We start from the raw sequence: 21475 nt of genomic DNA, 5'->3' as shown, positions 1-21475 counted from the left end.
ACCATCCTTCAGGCCAACATATGGTGATTTCTGCTGCTGCTAACACCAGTTGAACTGTCAACAACTGCAGAAAAAATACAACCCCACGATGAAATTAAATGTCACATCCATGTATGCAATATCAGTTGGATTTCTGGGATCTTGACAGACCTGTCTCAGACAAATTATGTTCAGGCAGATTGGTGAGTAGAAGGGGGACTGTTTATACCAGCTGAAGGTCTATCCCACTGGTTCATGCAATGAATAACAGCTGTCAGGGAGAAAGGCACCCAAAAGGAAGACTCATGGCTAGAGGCTCCTGCGCCACCTCCAGCCATTCTCCATTCACTCATCCCCTTCAGACATTGCCAGGCTCTCCTGATCTGCATTACTGTTGGGCACCCTGTCACTGCACAAACTCACGAGTTCTCCTTCTCATCTGAAAAATAAGAAGGCAATCTTTTGTTTTTCCCATTTCTTCTTGCCTTTCCCTTTCCTCTGCTTCCCCACTGTTTGCCTTTCTTTGACCTCCTATACACTTGTGCGTCTCGTGACTCTCTATAGCGATATGCTGTCCCTCCTATACAGTCTCAAAGGTGCTTCTCTCTTAGCAAAGATGCATAGCACAGTCTTTGACTCCACAAGCATTCCTGTATTTTAAATCTTTTCTCCTGTCATGAACCTTTGTAGAAACCAGTTTTATAGTTTTCATTTTTTTCTGTGGCTTGTTGACTGTAAACTCTCTTGTAAACACTGCAGCAATATAAATAATGGATTAAAGTACCACTGGAGGATGGAAAGCCCTAACAACTTGGAGAACAGAGTAAGCTAGAAGAAGCCAAGTAAGCAGGGAAATTTGAAAGGGATGGATGTATTCTCAGGACCATTTCAGTCCATCAAGTCAGTAATTTCCGGAGGAAAAACTGTTCTACTGAAAAATTTCAGATCTGCTCTACTCTCAGTCATACCTGCTTTCAAATAACTTTTTTTTTTTAATTCAGATTCATTTTTTTGCTCTTCTAGAACCTGCAATTTTGGTCAACCGCATGAATTTAAAGTACATGTTTTTGTGTCTGTTTCTGAACCAGGGATATGGAGGTAAAGAGAAGGCTTTCATTGCAACTCAGGGACCCATGATTAATACCGTGAATGATTTCTGGCAGATGGTTTGGCAAGAAGACAGCCCTGTCATTGTTATGATCACAAAGCTGAAAGAAAAAAATGAGGTATGAAAACTAGCCAAACTGAGAAATTATTCCTATAGCTGCATACTGTAGAAAGAACGTTAGCAGATATGGTAGGAAGCTAGCAGATAACTGGCTCTCAAATACTCTGGTAATGGGCAATGTGAAAAGTAATACTGGAGTAGCCAAATACACTAACTGCAATTGCGTATCAGTCATAAGAGATATATTTAAAAAAGACAAAAAGGAATTCCATTTTCTAGATCTGTGCTGTTGGTTTCATAATTTTTTAAGAAACATCTCATTTATCTGTTGGCCACCTCTGTACTTCTTGTTACTTTCTGGTATATACAGAATGGATGGTTAGTGTTATGATTAGAGGTTTCCTGACATAGTTGAAGTTTGCACTTTTCTATAATGGCAGGTTTTGAATCCATTCCAGGTATTACAAATCTTCTGGAGCATCCCAGAAACACAGTTTGGACTCTCAAATGCGAATATCATGGAGGGACTTAGCCAGAATGGAAATACATGGCTCTTTACCTTAGTACCAAGTGAGATGACAATTGCGTTTTAATTGCTAACGGCTATCTAATGGTCTGCTATGCATTCTGTGACTTTTGGATCAATTCCCAACTACATCTGTAGTAGCTTTATTTAGTATTCATGTAAATTGTTGCCAGGCTTTCCTTGATAGTGCCACAGTCTGTATTTGTGACTGCCAGTCTTCAGGAATGAAAATCACTCTCCCATGCAGAGGGCTAACACAAAGCTCTGTTCTGGAAGACTGAATGTAAAAGTGATTTACATGTCTGGTGGACAAGACAGAGACAGACATAAAGGAGTTTGACTTTTTTCTTGAGTTCAAACTGCTAGACTTGGTTAGCAATTCCCAACGCCAGCTACGTGCCTCAACCAAGTCTCAGCACATTGCCAGGTAAGCACCTGGGCCATATTGGCCCTGCTTCACTCACACCCCTGCTCTTCAAACTCGGATTGATGTGATGATAGAGAAACAGTTTATTCAGGGAAAGTTCCCAGTCTGACTGATCAAGGGACCAAGATCCTGAGTGCATTCCCAGGGCACAAACTCACTGCTCATTTAAATGTGGGCTCAGTAGGCATATTCTTCTTTTTCCTGCCCTTGACCACTGCTTGGCTCTTTGTCACCGTGAGTTTGGACTTCTAACATGAACTTAAAATCCGGAGGATTTTAAGAAAGTGGTATGTAAAAAGTAGGTTGGTTCTGTAAAATATCCCAAGTCGTATTTCCAAACCAGCTGCCGTTTTGCACTAGACTGTTCAAACAAGTGTCCAGAAGCCTACATTAAAAAGATTACTCCTGAAAACGTGGAAAACTTACCCCAGCCTAACTGGCCAAAAGAATAAGAATTTCACTGAGGAAATGCTGACTGTTTAAACACTCACATCTGACACTGTGTAAGAAGAATGACTTGAAAGAAGTGCCCAGTGGTTTCCATTGTGTCAGGAAGCCCTGTGTTTACCTGAGTTACGCAGGCTCTAGGCACTGGTGTTTATCCGCATTGTTGTGGCCTGGCAGTGGTAATTTCCTCCTAATAGAAAGGGTGGGGAATCTCAAATCGTTCCCAGGCTATATAGAGAGACTGTGTTTGCACAGGTTGTCCTGCCCTGTCTAGAACTCTCCCACCATTAGCAGGTTCCTCCTGAAACCTTGCTTGCTATTGAAAAGAAAACAGCTTAGCTAGTGGCTAATGCTCAGCATATTAACTTCATTCTTAAAGTATTTTCTTTCTGTAGAGAAGGCAAGAACAGATGTTATTTAGCATAATAGCATTTGATATTTTTTCTTCTTTGTGGTCTGCTTCATTTCCATCATTTCCATCATTTCCATCACCTTCATTGCAGAGGAAGGTACCTCTGCAGTATACACACATACAAATACCTTCATAGCCACATCCACCCCTGCACAAATAAACCCTCATACCCGCCTCTCAGGTATAAGCCCCATTCCTCAGCTGGTATAACATCAGTCAGCCTCCATTTGAGCTATAATGTACTATACAGTAATGTACAATGAGGGAGCTCTTAAATGAGAGACACATAAAAAACCTTAATCTCAACAATAAATTAATTTACTTAGCATAAGTAAAATTATTTGGGACATCAGTGTCCTAGTGCAATATCCTGATGTGATGAATTTTCAATAACAATGGGAATTGTGTGAAATTATGATAAAAAAAGGTTTCTATAGAGTTACTTCCTTCCATGATATGAAAAAATGTTTAAGACTCGCCGTGGTAACAATTTTTGTAAGACAGATGAAGATATAATATGGAAGTAGAGTGCTGAGTAAAATACTCATTTCAGCTGTATGAAGAAAATGCAGAGAATTAAATTATTGGATTTTCTTTCTTTTTCATTTTGAAGTCTGATTAAAAAAAGGAGATTGATTTGTAAGCAACAATAATGCTGAAGAAACTATAAGCGCTGTGATTATGTCAAGCAGAATCTGTAAAACCTGTCCTCAAAACTACACAATGTCTGAACAGATTGGAAATCTACCCGTGCAAGGAGAGTCCACAGCAAAGGAGCTTCTGCCTGAATAAATAACGAGCAATTTGGAATTCTAGGCTGTAATTTCAGGGTTAATATGAGTTAAGACACATTGCATCTAGTGATCTAGGTAGCCTCTCTGGTCATTGAAGAGCAGTAGTCACCTCCATCCCACTATAAGAGAATGAGATAAATCACCCACTGAAGGTGACCATCTCTAATTCTGTAGTAATATTTTAGGACACAATATTACAAAGCTTTATCCACAAGGCACACATAGACTTTAATATATTACTGACTTTAGTCAAGATAGCTAAGCAATGGAAATTAGACAAATATGTGGAGTGTAAGAATTTTATGGACTTCTACATAATTTTATAGAGAAGCTTATAGACTCCTGTTGCATCAGTTGTTTTTTGTAGTTATGCTATGTACTCCATAGATAATACACATTTAGTTTGCCTTCAGAACTTACTAGCAACATTACCTGTTAACCAGGAAACATATTTTGGGAAGCATAAAGAAAGAATACTGTGCAGCATTCTGTAAGAAGAAAGCACTAGTACTGACAGTTGCATTAAACAATGCATGTTTATTCAACTCAGATAATGTAAATCTTGTTGTCGGTAATTATCTAGGACAATCTTGTTAACTCACTGTTTAAAGCTCATATTATTTTTCATGTAACAGTTTTTCCCTCAGTTGGTCTATAGGCACGCTTATCTACGCATAGCAAAGTAGATTCTGGAATTAGGAAATCCTACCTTTGGCAGAATTCACATAAGCCTCTTTTGAAGATTACTTTTTAGTTAAGTTGAGTATTGGCACCATAGATACGTCTTAGGTTTTTGAAAAATTTAAGAAGATTTGGTCCTAACTTTGAGGATTTAAATATATGAAGGTAAATCCTGTAAGCCCTCTTAAAGTATACCTCTCATGCTTGAGTTAGTAGTGACAGTAAATAGAGGGCAGGCGTAAAAAGGGATTCTGGAACTGAAGCTTTGTTGCAATTATTCATTACTGCTGTGTGTTGGCCTGGTTATTGGGACGTTTAATGTGTAAATTTGGTGGCATAGCTGTATGGAAAAATAAACAAGAAGTGGAGCTGAAGTAAAGCAACTTCACAAATATTTCAGAATCGATAAACTAATTTTGTTCAGGGTCCAAATCCAGGGAAAGTAAAGCAGGTAAGTAACACGTCAGCTGAGAGATGCGCGCTCCATTCAGCAGCACTGGGGGACCAGGCTGCAATAGCAGCACCTCTGGCTAGTTAAAAATCCTGTGCTCCTGAGCACGGACCGACCACAGCAAATAGCAGGTGCCAGCCCCAGTCCGAGGCAGGGCCAGATCCTACTCAGTTACGGAGACCCACCTGAGGAGAGGTCCCATGGAGCCTGGCACCCAGCGGGCATGGGATGGGCCGTGCAAGGAGGCAGGACAGGGGATGGAGGGAGCCTCAGCCTGCAGCCCTCTCGCGGGGGGAAGGACAAAGGCCGAAATCAGTTAAAGGTCATGCGAGATACTGTTTCTTGTATAAACTTCCTGTTCAGGGCAGGGTATGTTTGTTTGTTTTTTTGTTTTTTAAAAAAAAAGGGTCAGGCACCAGATCAGAACTAAATAATCATTTATTAGCAAAAAGCTAACCAATGGAAATGAATCAGAGGTGACAATTTGAAAGATGGCAGGAAGATGAGATTTTCCACATAAAAGTAAGAAGATTCCAGGTTTTTGGCTGCTGTGCAAGTTGGGTAGGATTTCTCTTTTTTTTTTTTTTTTTTTTTTTTTTTTGAGCTTAAGTGTGTTTTAAAAAATCCTGCTCATAGCTGTTATATGTTTGCTAACTACATAGAGGATTCTATGTTCAATCCCAAGCTCACAAAATATGTGACCTATTTAGAAAAAGCTGTAATAGATGAACATGCTGAAAGGGAAACTACGCAGCCTGAAAGAACAGCAAGGAGCAGAATCAGGACCAGCACAAAGGGTGGGGGTGGAGGGCTACAACAACAAGTGAATTCTTCCTTTTCTCCGTTATAGACTCTAGGCAATAAGCTTTTGCTAATTACAGACATGAGGCTAGAGAACACCCTTCTTAACCACTGTGTTTGGCCTTTGAACAGGTTTAAAATATGCCTACTTGAGACCAGTGGAATTTTCTCTCAGGTTCAGGCAATGGCTTGAGGCTTTTACTCTTTTTTGCTGATGCTTCTGGGATTTTCTATATTATTTTTTGTATGTCTGATTTGTGACGATTTCAAAAACATGCTAATTCCCCCAAATATCTGTCATCTTAGAAGTGCCTGAACCAACGGATCCCAGCTCTTTTTTCAAAGCTATTTGTTAAAGAAGTAACAAACGGTATTTTAAAAAGATGCACGGAGACTGTGTTAAAAATAAGCCATTGTATCTCACTAAATGTAGACGGACTGTTAAATGAAAGTTATTTTAATGAACAGCCCCATTTCATTGTCCACCCAGCGCAAGTTGCCAATTCCAGTTCTGGGAAAGAGTCAAGAAAAACACTCTTCTGGAGTGCCTGAAGGCTTTGTAGTGAGCGTCGCATGCTCGCATTTATCAAGAAGTCTCAGGGGTTGACTCAACTATTGTTGATTGTCAGGGTACAATTGTGTATTTAGACTTTTCTTTTTCCCATATTAGCACTGAAAACTACACTCCCAGGGAGGGGCATGAATTGCAGATCTGGCAGATGATAGTAGCTATATGTGTCACATGGGGGGGGACTGTAGAACTTGCGAACACTTTTTTTCATACAAATTTCTGCGTATTTTATTGCCATTCTTGATGTCTTCGGGGAGACAACAAATTTAGGATGTTCGAGTAATTCTGCAAAAGACAGGATTTGAATGAAACCAGTCAGATTGGCCAGCATTATTTCAGAAAATGTGGCTTTCACACACCTTACACTATTAAGGTAATGAGAATCTATTTTTGGAAAAGTATTTATACAGCAGAGATGATTCGGTTCAATCAGCTACCGGGTTATCAAATAGAGTAGCAGGTTAAAGATCACACCTGGCGGTAAAGCCTTGCACTTCATTTTAGCAGGATTTACTGGGAGTTATGATTTATGGCAATTCATTATATTAAAGGGATTGTTTCATTTTGCTGCGTAATGCAAGCTACTGTCTAAATATATACCAGTGTCTTCAGCAAAAGTTTGTGAGGAAATACAAGGTCTTTCTGGGATTCCTATTATTGTAGAACTGTCTGTTCTCTCGGTGGTTTTTTTACCTGTGCATTGGATATTAAAGCAAGTTTTTCTTTAATTGTTGGGGTTGTTTTTGATTTAATGAACAAGTCAGATTGGTCAGCATTATTTCAGAAAATGTGGCTTTCAAACACCTTACACTCCTAAGGTAATAAGCATCTTTTTTAAGAGAAGTATTTACACAACAGGGATGTTTGCTTTCAGGTAGACTACAGAGATACTTTAATGGAAATGAATATGAAGTTGCAGTTGACTTGAAGATAAGCAAACTATTGCAGGGGGAAAATAAAATGATTCATATTGTAAATACTATTTCTTCATCTCCTTTTCAGTAAATGCTTGTCAGATACATAGCTGAAATAGTATAACACTACTGATTAATTCAGAATTCTGTATATAATTTTCTGTAGCTCTAGCAAGACTGATGAATTTTTTTAACATTCATTTCCAGTAAGTTTTATAGTAGACAACTCAGATATTGCAAAATACTTCAATATGCACATTAAGTCCCATTGCATTCAGTAAGATCTAAGGGCACATTCACATGGTTTGTTGTGTCAGGGCTCAGGAAAGTAAAGAGGATAAAAAGTCTTGTAAGGAAAGGACAAATTTTGAATCTCTTGCTCAGAAGGAAATCCCATTTGGAAAGAGTAAACTTTATAAATTTAATTTTATGAATTAAAGAATGTTCTAGGGAAAAAAAATTAAATTTGAATGTGGAAAATAATTCCTTTAACTGAACTTCATTGAACTTTTAAGAATAAAAATAGCTGTTCAAAGTCTTCAGTGATAGAGATCCATATTTGAAAAACTCAGATCCTGAAAATCAGGCCTAAGTCATTCATTAATAACCCTGCAATATCTCATTTAGGAACCTGCAATATCTTATTTAGGAATGCCTCTGACATGAATAACATCTCAGTTGAATTCATCTGAACTTTCCAGACAAATATTAGCTAATTACATATGAATATGGCTCCAGGATCCAGTTTGTTGACGACACTGATGCTTGTTTCCAGAAATGCGTGCTCTATTGGCCAGAAAAGAGAGGAATCTATGGGAAGGTTGAAGTCCTTGTTAACAGTGTGCAAGAATGTGAAAACTACACTGTCCGTCAGCTTACAATAAAGGTAACAATCTGCATCTAAGAAGCATTGTTCCTAATGCTTTATCGTTTTAATGTTAAATGAAGTTAAACTGTTTTTTTTTAAAGGGCATGAATTTTTACAGGAGTAACTGAGCTATGAAGCTCAAAGCTGCAAGGTATGATTGAGACCAAAGCGCTGGAACACTTATCGTATTGCTGCTTTGTGTCACTCTGGCAATAAAAAAGGCTTGAAAAAGAGTGCAAGTTTCACTCTCTTGAATTACATTTGCTCTGAGGCCTTTTTAGCATTGCCAAGGCAATGTAAAGGGATTTTAGTTAATGAAAGAACTAGCTTAGTATCATTCTGAAAAAGATACGCAGCTCATGCTGTGTGCCGAGTGCATCTATAGCCCATTTGAGAAGCTAAAAATATAAGGAGTATATAAGGAAAGCTTCATATTTTCATGGTTCTGACTAAACATTAACTATGCAAAATAAGGCAGATGCTCCTCTGCTAAGCTACTCCCCACATTACACTCACATGCTATCAGATTGCATCATCTGCTGCTCCTGACAGAGCATTGCAATAAATAGTGAATCGGGAAAATTTGTTTGGTGTTTCATCCCAGGCAGTGGGAAGTGGGCAGAAGTCATATTGTCCAACACAAATTACTCTCACCCATATTTAGCCCCTTTGCTTGTTGAAGTAAGTGGTAGCAGCCTCTGTTGGAGAGGATAACTGGACAAACTGGGATGTTTGATTATTCTAGAAGGGCAGTTCTTCTGCACCTTTAACTTAAACACTTTTGTCATTTTAGTATCAGACCCTTATCATAACGTACAGATTCAGAAGCCCAGATCAAGATAACCTCTCCAGATCTTATTGCTGGACTAACACAGATCTCTGACAATTCCCAATGGACTACACAGTCAGCAAGTCAGTAGTCAGATGGACAGCACAGAACTTACATAGCTGGAAAACCAGCAAGTTTTCAGGTGCACAAACCCTTCTTACAACTGTGTCCCTGGAAGCACGCCTGTTCCCTGCAATTGCATCCTCTGAGTCTAATAAAAAAGAATTGTTAAATCTCTCTTAACATTTTTATTGCCTTTTTACCATAACATTGAGAGAAATAAAAAGAATTGTTCACCACAAGCGTGCATATAAAATCTTCATGTTATTTTCAGCAAGGGAGTCAGTCTCGGAGTGTGAAACACTACTGGTACACGTCCTGGCCGGACCACAAAACCCCCGACAGCGCTCAGCCTCTGCTGCAGCTCATGCTGGACGTGGAGGAGGACAGGGTGGAATCACCTGGCAGAGGACCTGTCATCGTGCACTGCAGGTAATTTGCAATCCTTCTCTTAAATGTCTGCCCAAAGCAAGGACACAGCGAATCACACCAAACGGTCCTCCTCCTAAACAAAGAACGTATTTGGGGAAGAGTAAAATTCCCCAGATCCTCTTCATGCTAATTGACTTTTTCCATTCATAGTTGAGGATTTAGGTCTTGGAGAGAATTCCCTTGTTGCTAGCAAATCGTTTCTGAACTGTTCTCCATTTCTGCTAATGAACTCTGGTTTTGAAAGACCAGCTGGAAAAGTTATTTTGCTTCTGTTTCTTATTCATGATTTGCGTTCTTTTTATTCTTGTTTCATAATTACATACCTAAGTCAGATGCAGTGCCTTGTGACTGGTTGGCTAAAATGTTGTAAAGCAAGTCAATTTTGAACAGCAGGCATCAGGTACAAATTTGGAGACCAAAACACATCTGTATTAAAATTTGTGAATACTTTCACAATGGCAGTTGGTCTGATACTCAAGAGCAAAGTATTACTCAGCACTCAAGAGCAGTGTTATTCACACAAATTGTAATGAACCAGAATGTCCTTCTAATCATTCTGGTTAAATTCCATGATATTGCTGTGTGCTGATTCATTGCTCCATGTTGCAGTTTAAGCAGTAGGAAGTAGTACTGGTTTTGTTATGTTGGTGGAAAGAAATAGGTGAAGCAAAACGGAAAAAAAAAATTAACATCAGTGTTTCCTTACTTGCTTTGTCTCGTAACTGTGAAGATACATCTCTTACAGTTGGGATAGTACTTTTTTTTTCCTAGAAGTACATCAAAAACAGAACTTCTCGTCTTGAAACACTTCTTTTCAACTCCATATTTACAAGATTTAGAGAAATGGAAGACAGATTTGAACCACCTATCATTTTTCAAAACCAGAATGTGATGAATAAGGAACTTTCCCAAATTTTATGCAGCTGTTTTTATCAGGAATTGTAGTTTCCCTAAACGATCCACAAATCTGTGCATGGCTATTGAGAGTCCCATTTTTCCAGTAAGGATCTTCAGTAATTAAGGTCTTCAGAATGAGGTGTCTTTCTGAGGTGACATGACAACAAGGTCTGTAATTATGAGCAGGAATTTATTCATGATTAAAGACCCAGATATCATCTCAGTTGTTATTAAAATTAATAGGCCTTCAGTGACAATTCAGCTATCTATACACTCCCTACACTATGGTCTACAAAGTGGGTAAACTCATTCACACTCCATTTTCTAGTCAGATAGTTTAATCTGAGTTGCAGTTGAGGTCATCCAGGTCTTATAGAGTCTGTGCACACTTTTTAACTTGGACCTCAGATACAACAGCAAAGTCCTCCGTTATTTCCAGAGGAACAGTACAGTGCACACTCAAACAACGTTCCTTAATCTGAAGCAGAAATACTTCAATAATTTCTTAATATGACATGAGTGGGAAAAAAAAGTAATTAGTTTTTTTGTACATGTCTTCTTGTAGCCTATCATCAGCATAAGGTGCTGTCTTGCACACATCAGTGATGAGCCCATTCAGGACTCGGGGTATAGGAAGGACTTTACTTCTTCTAGCGAAGTAGTTCCTATTCTGCAAAAGTATAGGGAAAAGAGTAAAGTTTCCCTTTTGTCCTTAAAATCAGCAGATCTGATTACACACATGCCAAGGACACAGATTTCCAGAGGAAGAAAGTTTTAAGTTCTTACCAATCTTTATACTGGCATTCACTGGAAAGGTATATGTTTCCTCTCTCATGTCACTCATCAAAAGCATGTGGTAAATACGGAAAATATCTCCTTAATCTATCCTTTGGACATGTAGTTAGTACATCAAAATAAGTTTGGGTTTAATGGCAACTAGGTGGTTTGGGATCAAATGCAAGTTTTAATTGAGAGATTTCAAATATAGAGGGGAAAGATTTTTCTCTTTAAATTGAATCAATAAGGAAGAACTAGAACACGGAATAATATTCTGCAAATGTAAAACTAATTTAGCCCCATTTAGTCAGCGAAACCAAGTTGACCAAGAATCTGGACCACAATGCTATTTTCTACTTCCCAGAAGAACCAGTAATTTGGCATATTGGAGGACTTGTAAGAGTTTCTTAAAAGAGAATAAAGGATAAAATTTTCATGCTCAGAAACTTGACACTGTTATAGTTATTACTGGAAATTTTTCCTTTTCTTTCCTCATCAGCTAGTGCATGAATATGTTCTATAAAAAGCATACCGCCTGCATCTCTTAATCCCAAAATCATAACAGTCCAATATTCCACGCTCCCAATTAGCACACCACAGTGGTTACAAATAAGCTACTACACATTGAACTCCTAGAAAAAAGGAGAAAATAGAAATATATATAACAGGAATATACATACACACCATGTTTGGGTGCTTAAAAATACTTCAGAGTAAGGAGCTCTCCATATTGTCTGGATATACCAGCAAAGAAATGTCAGGCCAGAGAAGAACAATGCCATTTTTATCTTACCCTGCCTGAAATAAAGCTGTGTAATAGGATAGGACCAGCATGCCTGAGCTGAGGAAGAAAACCCTAGTCTTTGTTTAATACATATTAAGAACTTGTCCAAGAACACTTAATCCACCCAAAAAAAGGGAAAAAAGGAACTCTTCGTTATAGCCAACTTCACTTACATCTGAATTGTTTAAACTTGTTAGCCCCACTTTCAAGGTTTCAAAAATATTCGAGGAGGAGATGGGGATATGTGTTAACATACATGCTTTCTCCAAATCCCTCTTTATAAACTATGTCCTTTCCCTTTTGGATACATTTATCCCATAGATATTGATGTCCAAGGAGACAGGCTGTCAACTCAGGCTCTTCATCTCACTTGATCCTTTCTTACGCTGCCAGTTTTACATCTCATTATCCCCTCACGGCTGGCTTAGACATCCTTATATATTTAATATTGCTGAGTCCTCTTGGAAATTTTCTCTTCCAGATGGGAGGGCTCTTGATTCTCTAAAGCACTCCTATCTTTCATTCTGTGGTGAGTAGATTGTCATTTGTTTCGGCTGTAGCAAATGGACATACTTCTGGTAACACTTTGCACTCAGATATATCAAGCTTCCATCTGAGAGACTCAGCGTATTCTTCCTGGCATTAATTTAAATAGCTCTTGCAGTCCTCTTATGAGGCAGGTAGCATTCACACCCATTGCAGAGATGAAGAAAGCAAAGCACCAAACGGTTAAGTATTTACTGTAAAGCCAGGCATCTGGACCCCCTGACTCCATGTTTTAACTATTTTCCTCACATTTTCCTGCCACGCAGCATGACAGGGATGAGCTGCACGGAATTCCACATTACCTAAGCGAGACACAGAGTGGGGCAGAGATTCTCAAAAGTGATGGAGACCCAGGGAGTAAAAGTAATGCCAAAATGGCTGTTTCCAAGGAGGCATAAAGAAAACCTGAAGAGTTACAGCACCAAATCCTTCTCCCTCCTGCAGAATCACAGGAAAGGGGGTTAACTTTGACAGCGTGGTTCTAGGTCCTTTTTACCTTCACAGTTAGTGGTACGGTTAGCAGAACCCCTGTACATTTTGAGGGCTTCAAACATAAAGCCCCACTGACTTTTGTCTTTCGGTGAGCTTTTGCCCCAGCTCAGTGCATATCTCCATCATTTGCTTGGACTGTACCAGAGAATATTTAGACTTTGTGGTGCTAATGGAGGTTGTTTTTCTTACTACACACTTGTGTGCAAACTGGAAATGTGTAAGCCTCACAAATTACCCACAACAACTGGACCCTTTTCTAAGAAAGTGAGCTGAGAAGTTACCCTTGCTAGTTATGCACCCAGGAACTGTGGGTTCTAGCAATTCCATGGTTTGTATTTTTAGTGTTTTCATATCTCTTCAGTGTTTCCCACTTAACTCCTTTGATCTGTGAACTCCATTCCCCTATTAAATTTTGCCTTCTTTTCAGTGCTGGTATAGGAAGAACTGGATGTTTTATTGCCACCGCCATTGGTTGTCAGCAGTTGAAGGAAGAGGGAGTTGTAGATGCGTTGAGCATTGTCTGTCAGCTACGAGTGGATCGGTGAGTTCCAGAAGAACCATAAATCGGTCAATGATTCTGAAAATCAGTCAATTCTGAAATGATTCTGAAATCATTACTGAAATGACTCAGTAATGATCAGTAATGATTCAGTAATGATTCTGAAAAATTTTTCACAGTTGAATGTTGCTTTACATGAAGTGGCTGCCATCACTTTTGCTGACTGTTATGACAACCTTAGCTGAATATTCAAAGTAACATTTATATTTAGATCCTGTGTAAGGAATATTGTTTTCTGGGTGAAACTGGGTGAGCCTCCACTGAATGAAATTCCCCTGAGATGGCAACCCTGCGGTTGCTGGGCACTTGGCACTCCTCTTTTCCCCTCCTGGAGCTTTCCGCTGTCTGCGGCATCCCACTAGGACACAAGAGACACGGGCCAATCTGGAGGCAAGGGATTGTCTTTGAGCCTGGATTGACAGGGAAATCCAGGCTCACTCACTGTGTAGCTGCTTTATGCAGTGGAGAGAGGCAAATCTGGTGCTGTTGCTATTCCCTCAGCTGTGCTGGGGGTCCTTTTGAATTGGGTTGGCAACTTTACCCAGCTTAAGAGAATAGCAAGGCATTTGTGGGGAATTTTCTTAAGTCAGATCAATTCCCTGACTGAACTCACAGCTTGGGAGCAGGAACACTGTAAGCCAGCATTGTTGCAGAGTGCTTTGTTTTGTGAAACCATGGCCGAAGAGAGATTTGTGTTGGAAAGGAGGATGTGGGTATTGTGCACAATGGAAGCTGCTGGTTTGGTTGTACTTTTCTTTCTTATTCTGCTTGGGGAAACAGGATTTTGTATAAAGTAAACAGAGTTGCACCAAGAATAGAGAAGTCTCGTTCCTCTCCTGTTGTAGGTATCAGATCGTATAATTTCCCTGCAAGTGTATTAACTGCTTCTGACATATATTTCTTTAAATGGAAACAACACATAAGGGTGCAAACGCTGAAAAAGAGCTCAGGTCAAAGGGACAATATGGGATTTTTGTGTTCAGAAGAACTCATAAAGGTACTGGAAGCACGAATTGCAGAAGGACCATGTAGCTGACCGTGCTTATGGATCACATCCTCTGCCTTCCCCTCCCATGCGCCTTCATCATACTAGAGATTGTAATGTGATCCTTACAGGGCAACATGAGCCACTTGGAGTGTAAAATTCTCCAAGGGGAGTTCCTGACCTAAAAATCTCAGCAACAAAAAAGATGGAAGAGCTGAGGGAAAAATGCTTACTCTGTTTTAAATTATCAACTCCAAATTTCCAACACTCCGTTCTGATTATCTGTTCATCTTATTGAAAAAGGTTTGTAGTGCTCTCCCCCATTTTAGTGTTTCTATTATAAGATAACCTTTTTCTTATTGCTTTTACACTCCACTGTTGAGAAGTGGAAGCAAACTCTGGTCTCCGCTACATAATTTTTAATGTCATTATTTCAGCCATAGAAAAAATAATCCAAATTTTCAACATTATAACTGACAACACAATTTCATCAAGTGTATCTGACTAATGAACTTTCTTATATGTATTAGTAGCCTAGAATAATTTGGAAAGAGAATGAAAATCTGACCCAAATATAAACATTCATAGCAGCAATCTCAGTGACACAAAGTTTGCTATAAAAATTGTTAAGTCTTGTGATTTGCATGTTTCTGTATTTTTTTGAGTTTCAGATTATATAAATAGACTCCAGAGATCTTGCTTAAGGTGCCTCAGCTCTTCATATTCTCAGGCATTACCTGAGACAAAAAGTGTATCTGCGTTTTAATTTTTAAAGACATCGCTCTGAGCAAAAATCAGTAACCAAAAACTGTTTTTCTTTCCTTTTTCCAATTTGCCATATTGCAGAATGGATCTCACACTTGGCAGTCAGTTTATAGCAAGGATTTCTAAGGCAGAGCTTAACATCCCCAAAGACTACAGTAGCCACTGCCAGCCCAAACACATTGCAGGTTCATTAAGTGGACAAGCATCATTGATACATGGACAAAGTTCCATGAGACCAGCTTCCCCTGATGACCCAGTCATGACGTGGTGTTATTGGCAGGTGGCTTGTGAGACAGGGTCATTACATGTGGCATGAAGCTGGCAACATGTACTTAACATCCCACTAGACATGGCGGCAAGAGCTGGCTCTGGCCGTAGCTGTGTTGCACTTCAGTCACCAACGTTGGCCAACATTAGCAATGGCGTACAACGAGGAGCAGAGCAGGAACAGAGATGAGGCTGTCTTCTTCATGATGCTGGCCAGCAGCCGAGCTCCAGTTTATTCTTTGTACATCAGATTGCCCTCTCAAAACAGAAAAAAAAGAGTTCATCAGAAAAGGATGGTTTTATCTGACCACCTAGGAGCCAGAAACCTGCCCAAGAGGTACACTGAATCACTTCATTGCTGATACCTCATCTCCACTAGGATCCCAGACAGGCTTGCTCATGCTTAGAGATGCACCATCCAGATGGTATCCATTTGTGAGTGTACTTCTTGTCACATGGGTCCATGGCCAAAGTGAATCGAGCAATAGGAGAAAAGAAAAAAACTGTGCTTGAGGGACTCACAGTGATGCTGTAGTGATTTACCAAGACATTCTCATTGCCCAGCACACTCAGTGAGAACCAAAAAAGCATCCAGACAAATTGCAGATGGTGGCAAAAAGTTATGCTGAAAAATAGTTTGATTAACTGCCTGTGTAGACAGTCGGGAAACAGAGTTTAAAATAGAGGTCCAACAGGGAATGAGACAGGAGAGCACTGTTCCCAGGTAAGGTATGTCCAGATGCCACTTTCTTCTTGGCTGTTCAGTGTAAGTTTACAGGTGAACTGATCTGGCAGTAATCATCTGTGCTGAGCTAACATGAGGAAATGGACCATCCACTCAAAAATCTTGACCCAGGGATGGAGATATAGCCATGCTCGGTGTGGATTCATAGAAAGACAGACCCACAGGTCTGCACAGCTTACTTCTTTTCCCAGTGCATTTTTTATGTTTTGCAACAGAAACAGGAAATGTTTGATGTGAGGCATCTTCAAGACTTACTGTGATATCGAGAAACTTTGCACATTCTTAACCTCAAAGGCACATTCTTGGAATGACGTCCAATAACTTTGCTCTTGGCTCCTCAGACAGGATGAAAAGAGTTTCCAGTGTGCGTCAATTCATTGTTTAAGTGTTTTGACTAATTGCTTCAGGTTAAAAAAAAACCCCAAACCCTGCATCACATTCATTCTGGAGCAGACTGCATCCAGCTGTACTAGCAGCAAGCCAGAGGGCAGGATAAATGGCCCTTCCCTCCCCCATGGCTGCCCAGGCAGAGCTGGTCACAGTCCCCAAGCCCTCAGGCTCCCAGGAGCTTTTTCTTCAAAGCACCACCCCAGAGTCCCAAAGCATCAGAGAGCCCAGCAGCTCACAGAGGAGCTGGCAGTGTCAGCTGGCAGAGGACGAAGGCTGCAACCCCGGAGGTGCCATAGCTGTGGGTACATCCCTTCTGGGAACTAGGGATGCAGGAGAGGAAACCTCCCTCCTTGAGCAGATTTCCTCCTGAAACACTTTTCTATGCAGCTTTTTGCACAAACTTTAGGTCACAGATAATTCCTTGCTATTAAATGTGAGCTTTGCACAAGAACAAAGGGGAGAAGGACTTGGGGATTAGCGGTAGATGAAAAATAGGACATGAGCCAGCAATGGGCACTTGCAGCCCAGAAGGCCAACCATATCCTGAGCTGTGTCAAAAGAAACATGGTCGAGGGAGGTGATTCTGCCCCTCTACTCCGCTCTGGTGAGACCCCACCTGGAGTCCTGCATCCAGCTCTGGAGCCCTCAGCACAGAAAGGACATGGACCTGTTGGATTGGGTCCAGAAGAGGGCCACAAAAATGATCAGAGGGATGGAAGACCTCTCCTGTGGGGACAAGCTGAGAGAGTTGGGGTTGTTCAGCCTGGAGAAGAGAAGACTCCAGGGAGACCTTACTGAAGCCTTTCAATATATAAAAAGGACTTGTAAGAAAGATGGAGAAAGCCTTTTTACCAGAGCCTTTAGTGACAGGACAAGTGGTAATGGTTTTAAGCTAAAAGAGGGTAGATTTAAATTAGACATAAGGAAGAAATTTTTTACCAGGAGGGTGGTGAGACACTGCAACAGGTTGTCAAAAGAAGTTGTGGATGGGCCATCCCTGGAAACATTCAAAGTCAGGTTGGATGTGGGTCTGAGCAGCCTGATCTAGTGAAAGATGTCCCTGCTCATTGCAGGGGGTTTGGACTAGATGACCTTTAAAGGCCCCTTCCACCCCAAACCATTCTGTGATGCTGTGGTTCGATGGTTCCCGTGTATAATAGCACTGACAAGGCCAAGTTGTCTGAACCTCTGTATAACTCAGGTGCCCCTAAGCTGACAGGGACATGCACTCGTTTGCCCATACAAGGTGCAGAAGCATCATAACATCTGGGTTATGCTTGCTAGCCCAGGGAAATGCGGTAGGGCTGGGCTCAGCCCCCACCAGGCTTATACAAGCCTTCTTGGGGGTTTTGTATGTTACTTCAGCACTGAAGAGGAAGGAGCAAGGATCATCCCCACGAAACAGCCTAATGCAGCCAAATTTGTTTTAACCTGCCCCCCTTGCCAAGTTCTTCTCCCTGGATATGTTCCCTTCCTTCACCCCTTCCACACAGCAGATCTAACCTGGGAAATGCACTCCCTTAGAGCACATCTTGGGGGAACATCGATGGGGAGATGGGGAGGGAAGTTGGCTGGGAAGGGGTTGCGTGGGCAGGGCAGGACGCAGCAGTGAGGAGGAAGGAAGGAGGCTAAGCAGCACAGAGGAGCAGAGCAAAGCCCTCCCGTCTCTTTTAGACTCTCGCTGGATCTCCAGGCAGGGGACAGGCACAGAGGAGAGCAGGTGAAGGCAGCAGGCAGCCAAGAGTTATGAATTTGTGGATGTCTTTGTTGGCAAAGCTAAGAGGCTGCTGCATTTTGCACCGGATAGGACCATTTCAGGGCCTGTGATTTAATTCCTAACATATCATAATAGACATGCAGCTCACTAAAAGGTGTTTTAGAGTTGCCTGAGCTTACTGGAGGAGCAGAGACAGCTGGTTGCTTCCTTAAAGAAGTAGGTATCATTTTAATTACGTTTTTCCTGCCACGGCCGTTTAATCATCCAGTAGCACCGAGGAAAATAAAAGGACCTTATAGTTGTAGATAACATTCTCCAATACTAAAGGGCAATACTTGTTGAGGCAGTTTTACCATTTTTCAGATAGCTTTATATATCAGTAGACCCTGTTGTTGTTAGGGTGTCTGAAGGGATCACATGGGGGGTTGTCAGAACTTCTCCTGTAAGATGCCTGGCTTCAACATTGCTCTGCCAATACCTCACGAATTTGATTGTTTCAGTGAAGATCTAGCTGAAGCCAAATACAACACACGTCTTCCTTCCCACTATGGCCATTTACTCTTTCATCCCCGCAAAGGGATTGAATCAGCAGCATCCCTCAGCTGCTCCTGTTGGTACCTCAGGGTACACTGAGGATGAACTGGGGGCTTGGTTCTAGAAGCAGAGTAGCTAGCTTTGAATATGCTGGCAGATGAGGTAATACAAGTGGAATTAAATAAACTTGAAGCTTCACTCCATGAGAAGTGAAACCTGGAAGATCTTAGTACTGTCAGAAAGGGCTCAGTTTAATTTCAGAGTAGAATGGTACCACTCATTAAATACCACACCCACCTCCTGTAGGACATCATCCCCTTCCTACCACACTGCAGTTGGCACTGGAGATCATAGAATCATAGAATCTTTTGGTTGAATGTGGGACTTGATCCTCATGCTTAGACCTGAAAAAGGGATTGTTATCAGGTGAATGTATTAAATGTAGGCATCTAACCCAGGCTGGCTGTAACTAGTCCTTTTTATGGTCAAGTTAAACTCTTCTGTATTGTTGGTGCTGAAATGAGTCACTGCTGTAAAATTTCTTAGGTGGCTGCTGTTCAGACAGGATGCATTGTAGGCGTTAGAAAGAGGACAGGAAGAGCTGTTCTCTGCACAGGCGATCTGAGGGTCACCAAAGGTTACATATTTAGTAAAGGACAAAAATGGAAGGCCAGATTCTGAATACTCCCTTGCTCCGTCAATAGTAACGCTGCGTCCGTGTACCTGACTTCCTTGCCCAAGTGACTGAGCAAAATTCTCTACGAGCGTGTTGAATTTGAAATGTAGATGCCAGATGTTTTCCTCTCTAGCTCTTACCCTGACGGAATTGGGAATGGTGGTTCCTGCTGGGCATGTGCTGGATGGTGTAGGTTATGAAGAAAGTACTTCTGCTCAGACAGATCTCCCACTTACTCAAGCAAACTCTAAGTCAAAAATTGAGAAAAGGGCCTGTATTATCTGGTGATCATGGGGTTGGCAGAGGCTGGAGGTTGTTGCATTCTTAAGAAATAAGATTTCATTCCAATGTGTTTCCTTTTCAGGGGCGGAATGGTTCAGACCAGCGAACAGTACGAATTTGTGCACCATGCACTGAGTCTGTATGAAAGCAGACTTTCTGCAGAAGCTGTCCAGTGAAGCCAAGGAGGTTAAAACCGAATGTCAGTCTCCTGAGGTAATTTCTTTCATTACCTACCAGCAGCTTCTTCAAGGAGTTTACTGCAGTAGGAAGAGCAGCTTTGAGGCCAACTTCTGAAAGGATTGTGGACGGTTTGGCAAGAAGATAGAGATTGCTGGACCCTTACTGTGTATGAATGTATTGTGAGCTCCCCAAAAATGATTTATAAAGAAGGTACCATACTGAAACTACACATGGATTTCACATATATATCTAAAGGTGGGTTTAATTCTGTAATACTGATATCTGCCATATGGAATGTATGTATGTGCTACTGCTGCAGTCAGATGGACATTGGAACTTCCACAGAAGAAATGTTTATCAAGTGTATAAATGCTTTAACGTTTGCAAACTGTCTTGTGAATGGACTGTCAACTGTACTGTAAAGTGCTATTACTGATTATGTGGTGAGCTTGTTTCTTGGCCACATAATATTCTTGCTGCTAAAATTGCAAGTGTTCAATTATGGGTTAAAAAAAAGAAGATGAGATAATAAAAAAATTAAAAGTCTTGGTTTTGAAAATATTCAAAACAAGTTAATATTTTATATGAAAATATATGTTCTTCATACTATTAACTATTAAATGTGTATTTACTGTAGGTCTTACAGAGCAGTTGCAGAGCACAATGTCTGTTATTCAGTGTATATGTGTTTACCCTATACTGTTGACTGTCTTAGAATATGCTTCTGCTACAGACCCGAATCCAGTGTATTTGTAAATTGTGTAAGTCATTTTACTTTTAAAACAAACTTTGTAGCATATATTACATGGTAAGGATTTTAAATATTTGTCTGTCTTTTATTAATACAGGATTTTTTGCTTATGTTGTTTATCTGCTCTATCTCTTTCAGTAAGAGACAGATGCCTTTAGTGATATGAACTGTTCCACGACAGGTTATACAAGAAAGAAAATGCTGCTATGACTGTTTCCTTTACCATTCAGTAAGAGTTTGTTTTTAAGAGAAATGCAAAGTTGGCATTATGACTTACAGCACTGGGAGGTCTGTTTACAGGGTATAATGAGTTTTTAATGCAGTGATGTTGACTTTGCTTCATACTGCTAATAAATTACACTTGATATAAAATATTTACTGAAGTCTCTATTCTTGCCTAGAGTAGTTAATGCACCACACGCTCTTGTACCCCCATAAACAGGGACAGTCCAGTACAATTTGGTTAGCTTCCACCATGGCTTCAGGCCACTGGAGAGCCAATCCAGAGGACACGGGCAATCTCCCACTGACATGGAGCAAGGGCGTGGATCACCTGATGGGAAGGCAAAACCAGCATCACTTGATCCCTCGGGGGCAGTTTGTGTAAGACCCAGTGGAGACTTCAGAGCTTTGCCTCCTCCTCTGCCCCTTCTCCTCCCTCTCTCCTCTTGGCTTTTAGAACTTGTGGAGTTAGACGTATCAATATCGAGATTTTGCTTGATTACATGTAGTTACAAAAAAGTGTTTGTTCTCTGGATAATACAGTAT

At 40.6% G+C, this 21475-nt stretch overlaps 1 protein-coding gene across 1 annotated transcript in view; it reads left to right on the top strand.

The window, feature by feature from the left end:
• PTPRR (protein tyrosine phosphatase, receptor type, R) overlaps positions 1-21079 on the top strand; it is a gene marked incomplete at its 5' end in the record, with an annotated part of 36691 nt that extends 15612 nt beyond the window's left edge. The window contains 5 exons of the mRNA XM_010284984.1: positions 1068-1205; positions 7947-8057; positions 9203-9360; positions 13284-13397; positions 19859-21079. Coding sequence (XP_010283286.1) covers positions 1068-1205; positions 7947-8057; positions 9203-9360; positions 13284-13397; positions 19859-19952 — 615 coding nt within the window. The remainder of the gene's footprint in view (positions 1-1067; positions 1206-7946; positions 8058-9202; positions 9361-13283; positions 13398-19858) is intronic.
• Positions 21080-21475: the final 396 nt, after the last annotated feature.

The sequence above is a fragment of the Phaethon lepturus genome, unplaced genomic scaffold (assembly GCF_000687285.1).
Source record: "Phaethon lepturus isolate BGI_N335 unplaced genomic scaffold, ASM68728v1 scaffold17904, whole genome shotgun sequence".
Taxonomy (NCBI): domain Eukaryota; kingdom Metazoa; phylum Chordata; class Aves; order Phaethontiformes; family Phaethontidae; genus Phaethon; species Phaethon lepturus.
This window is presented reverse-complemented; position numbering and strand designations above follow the sequence as displayed.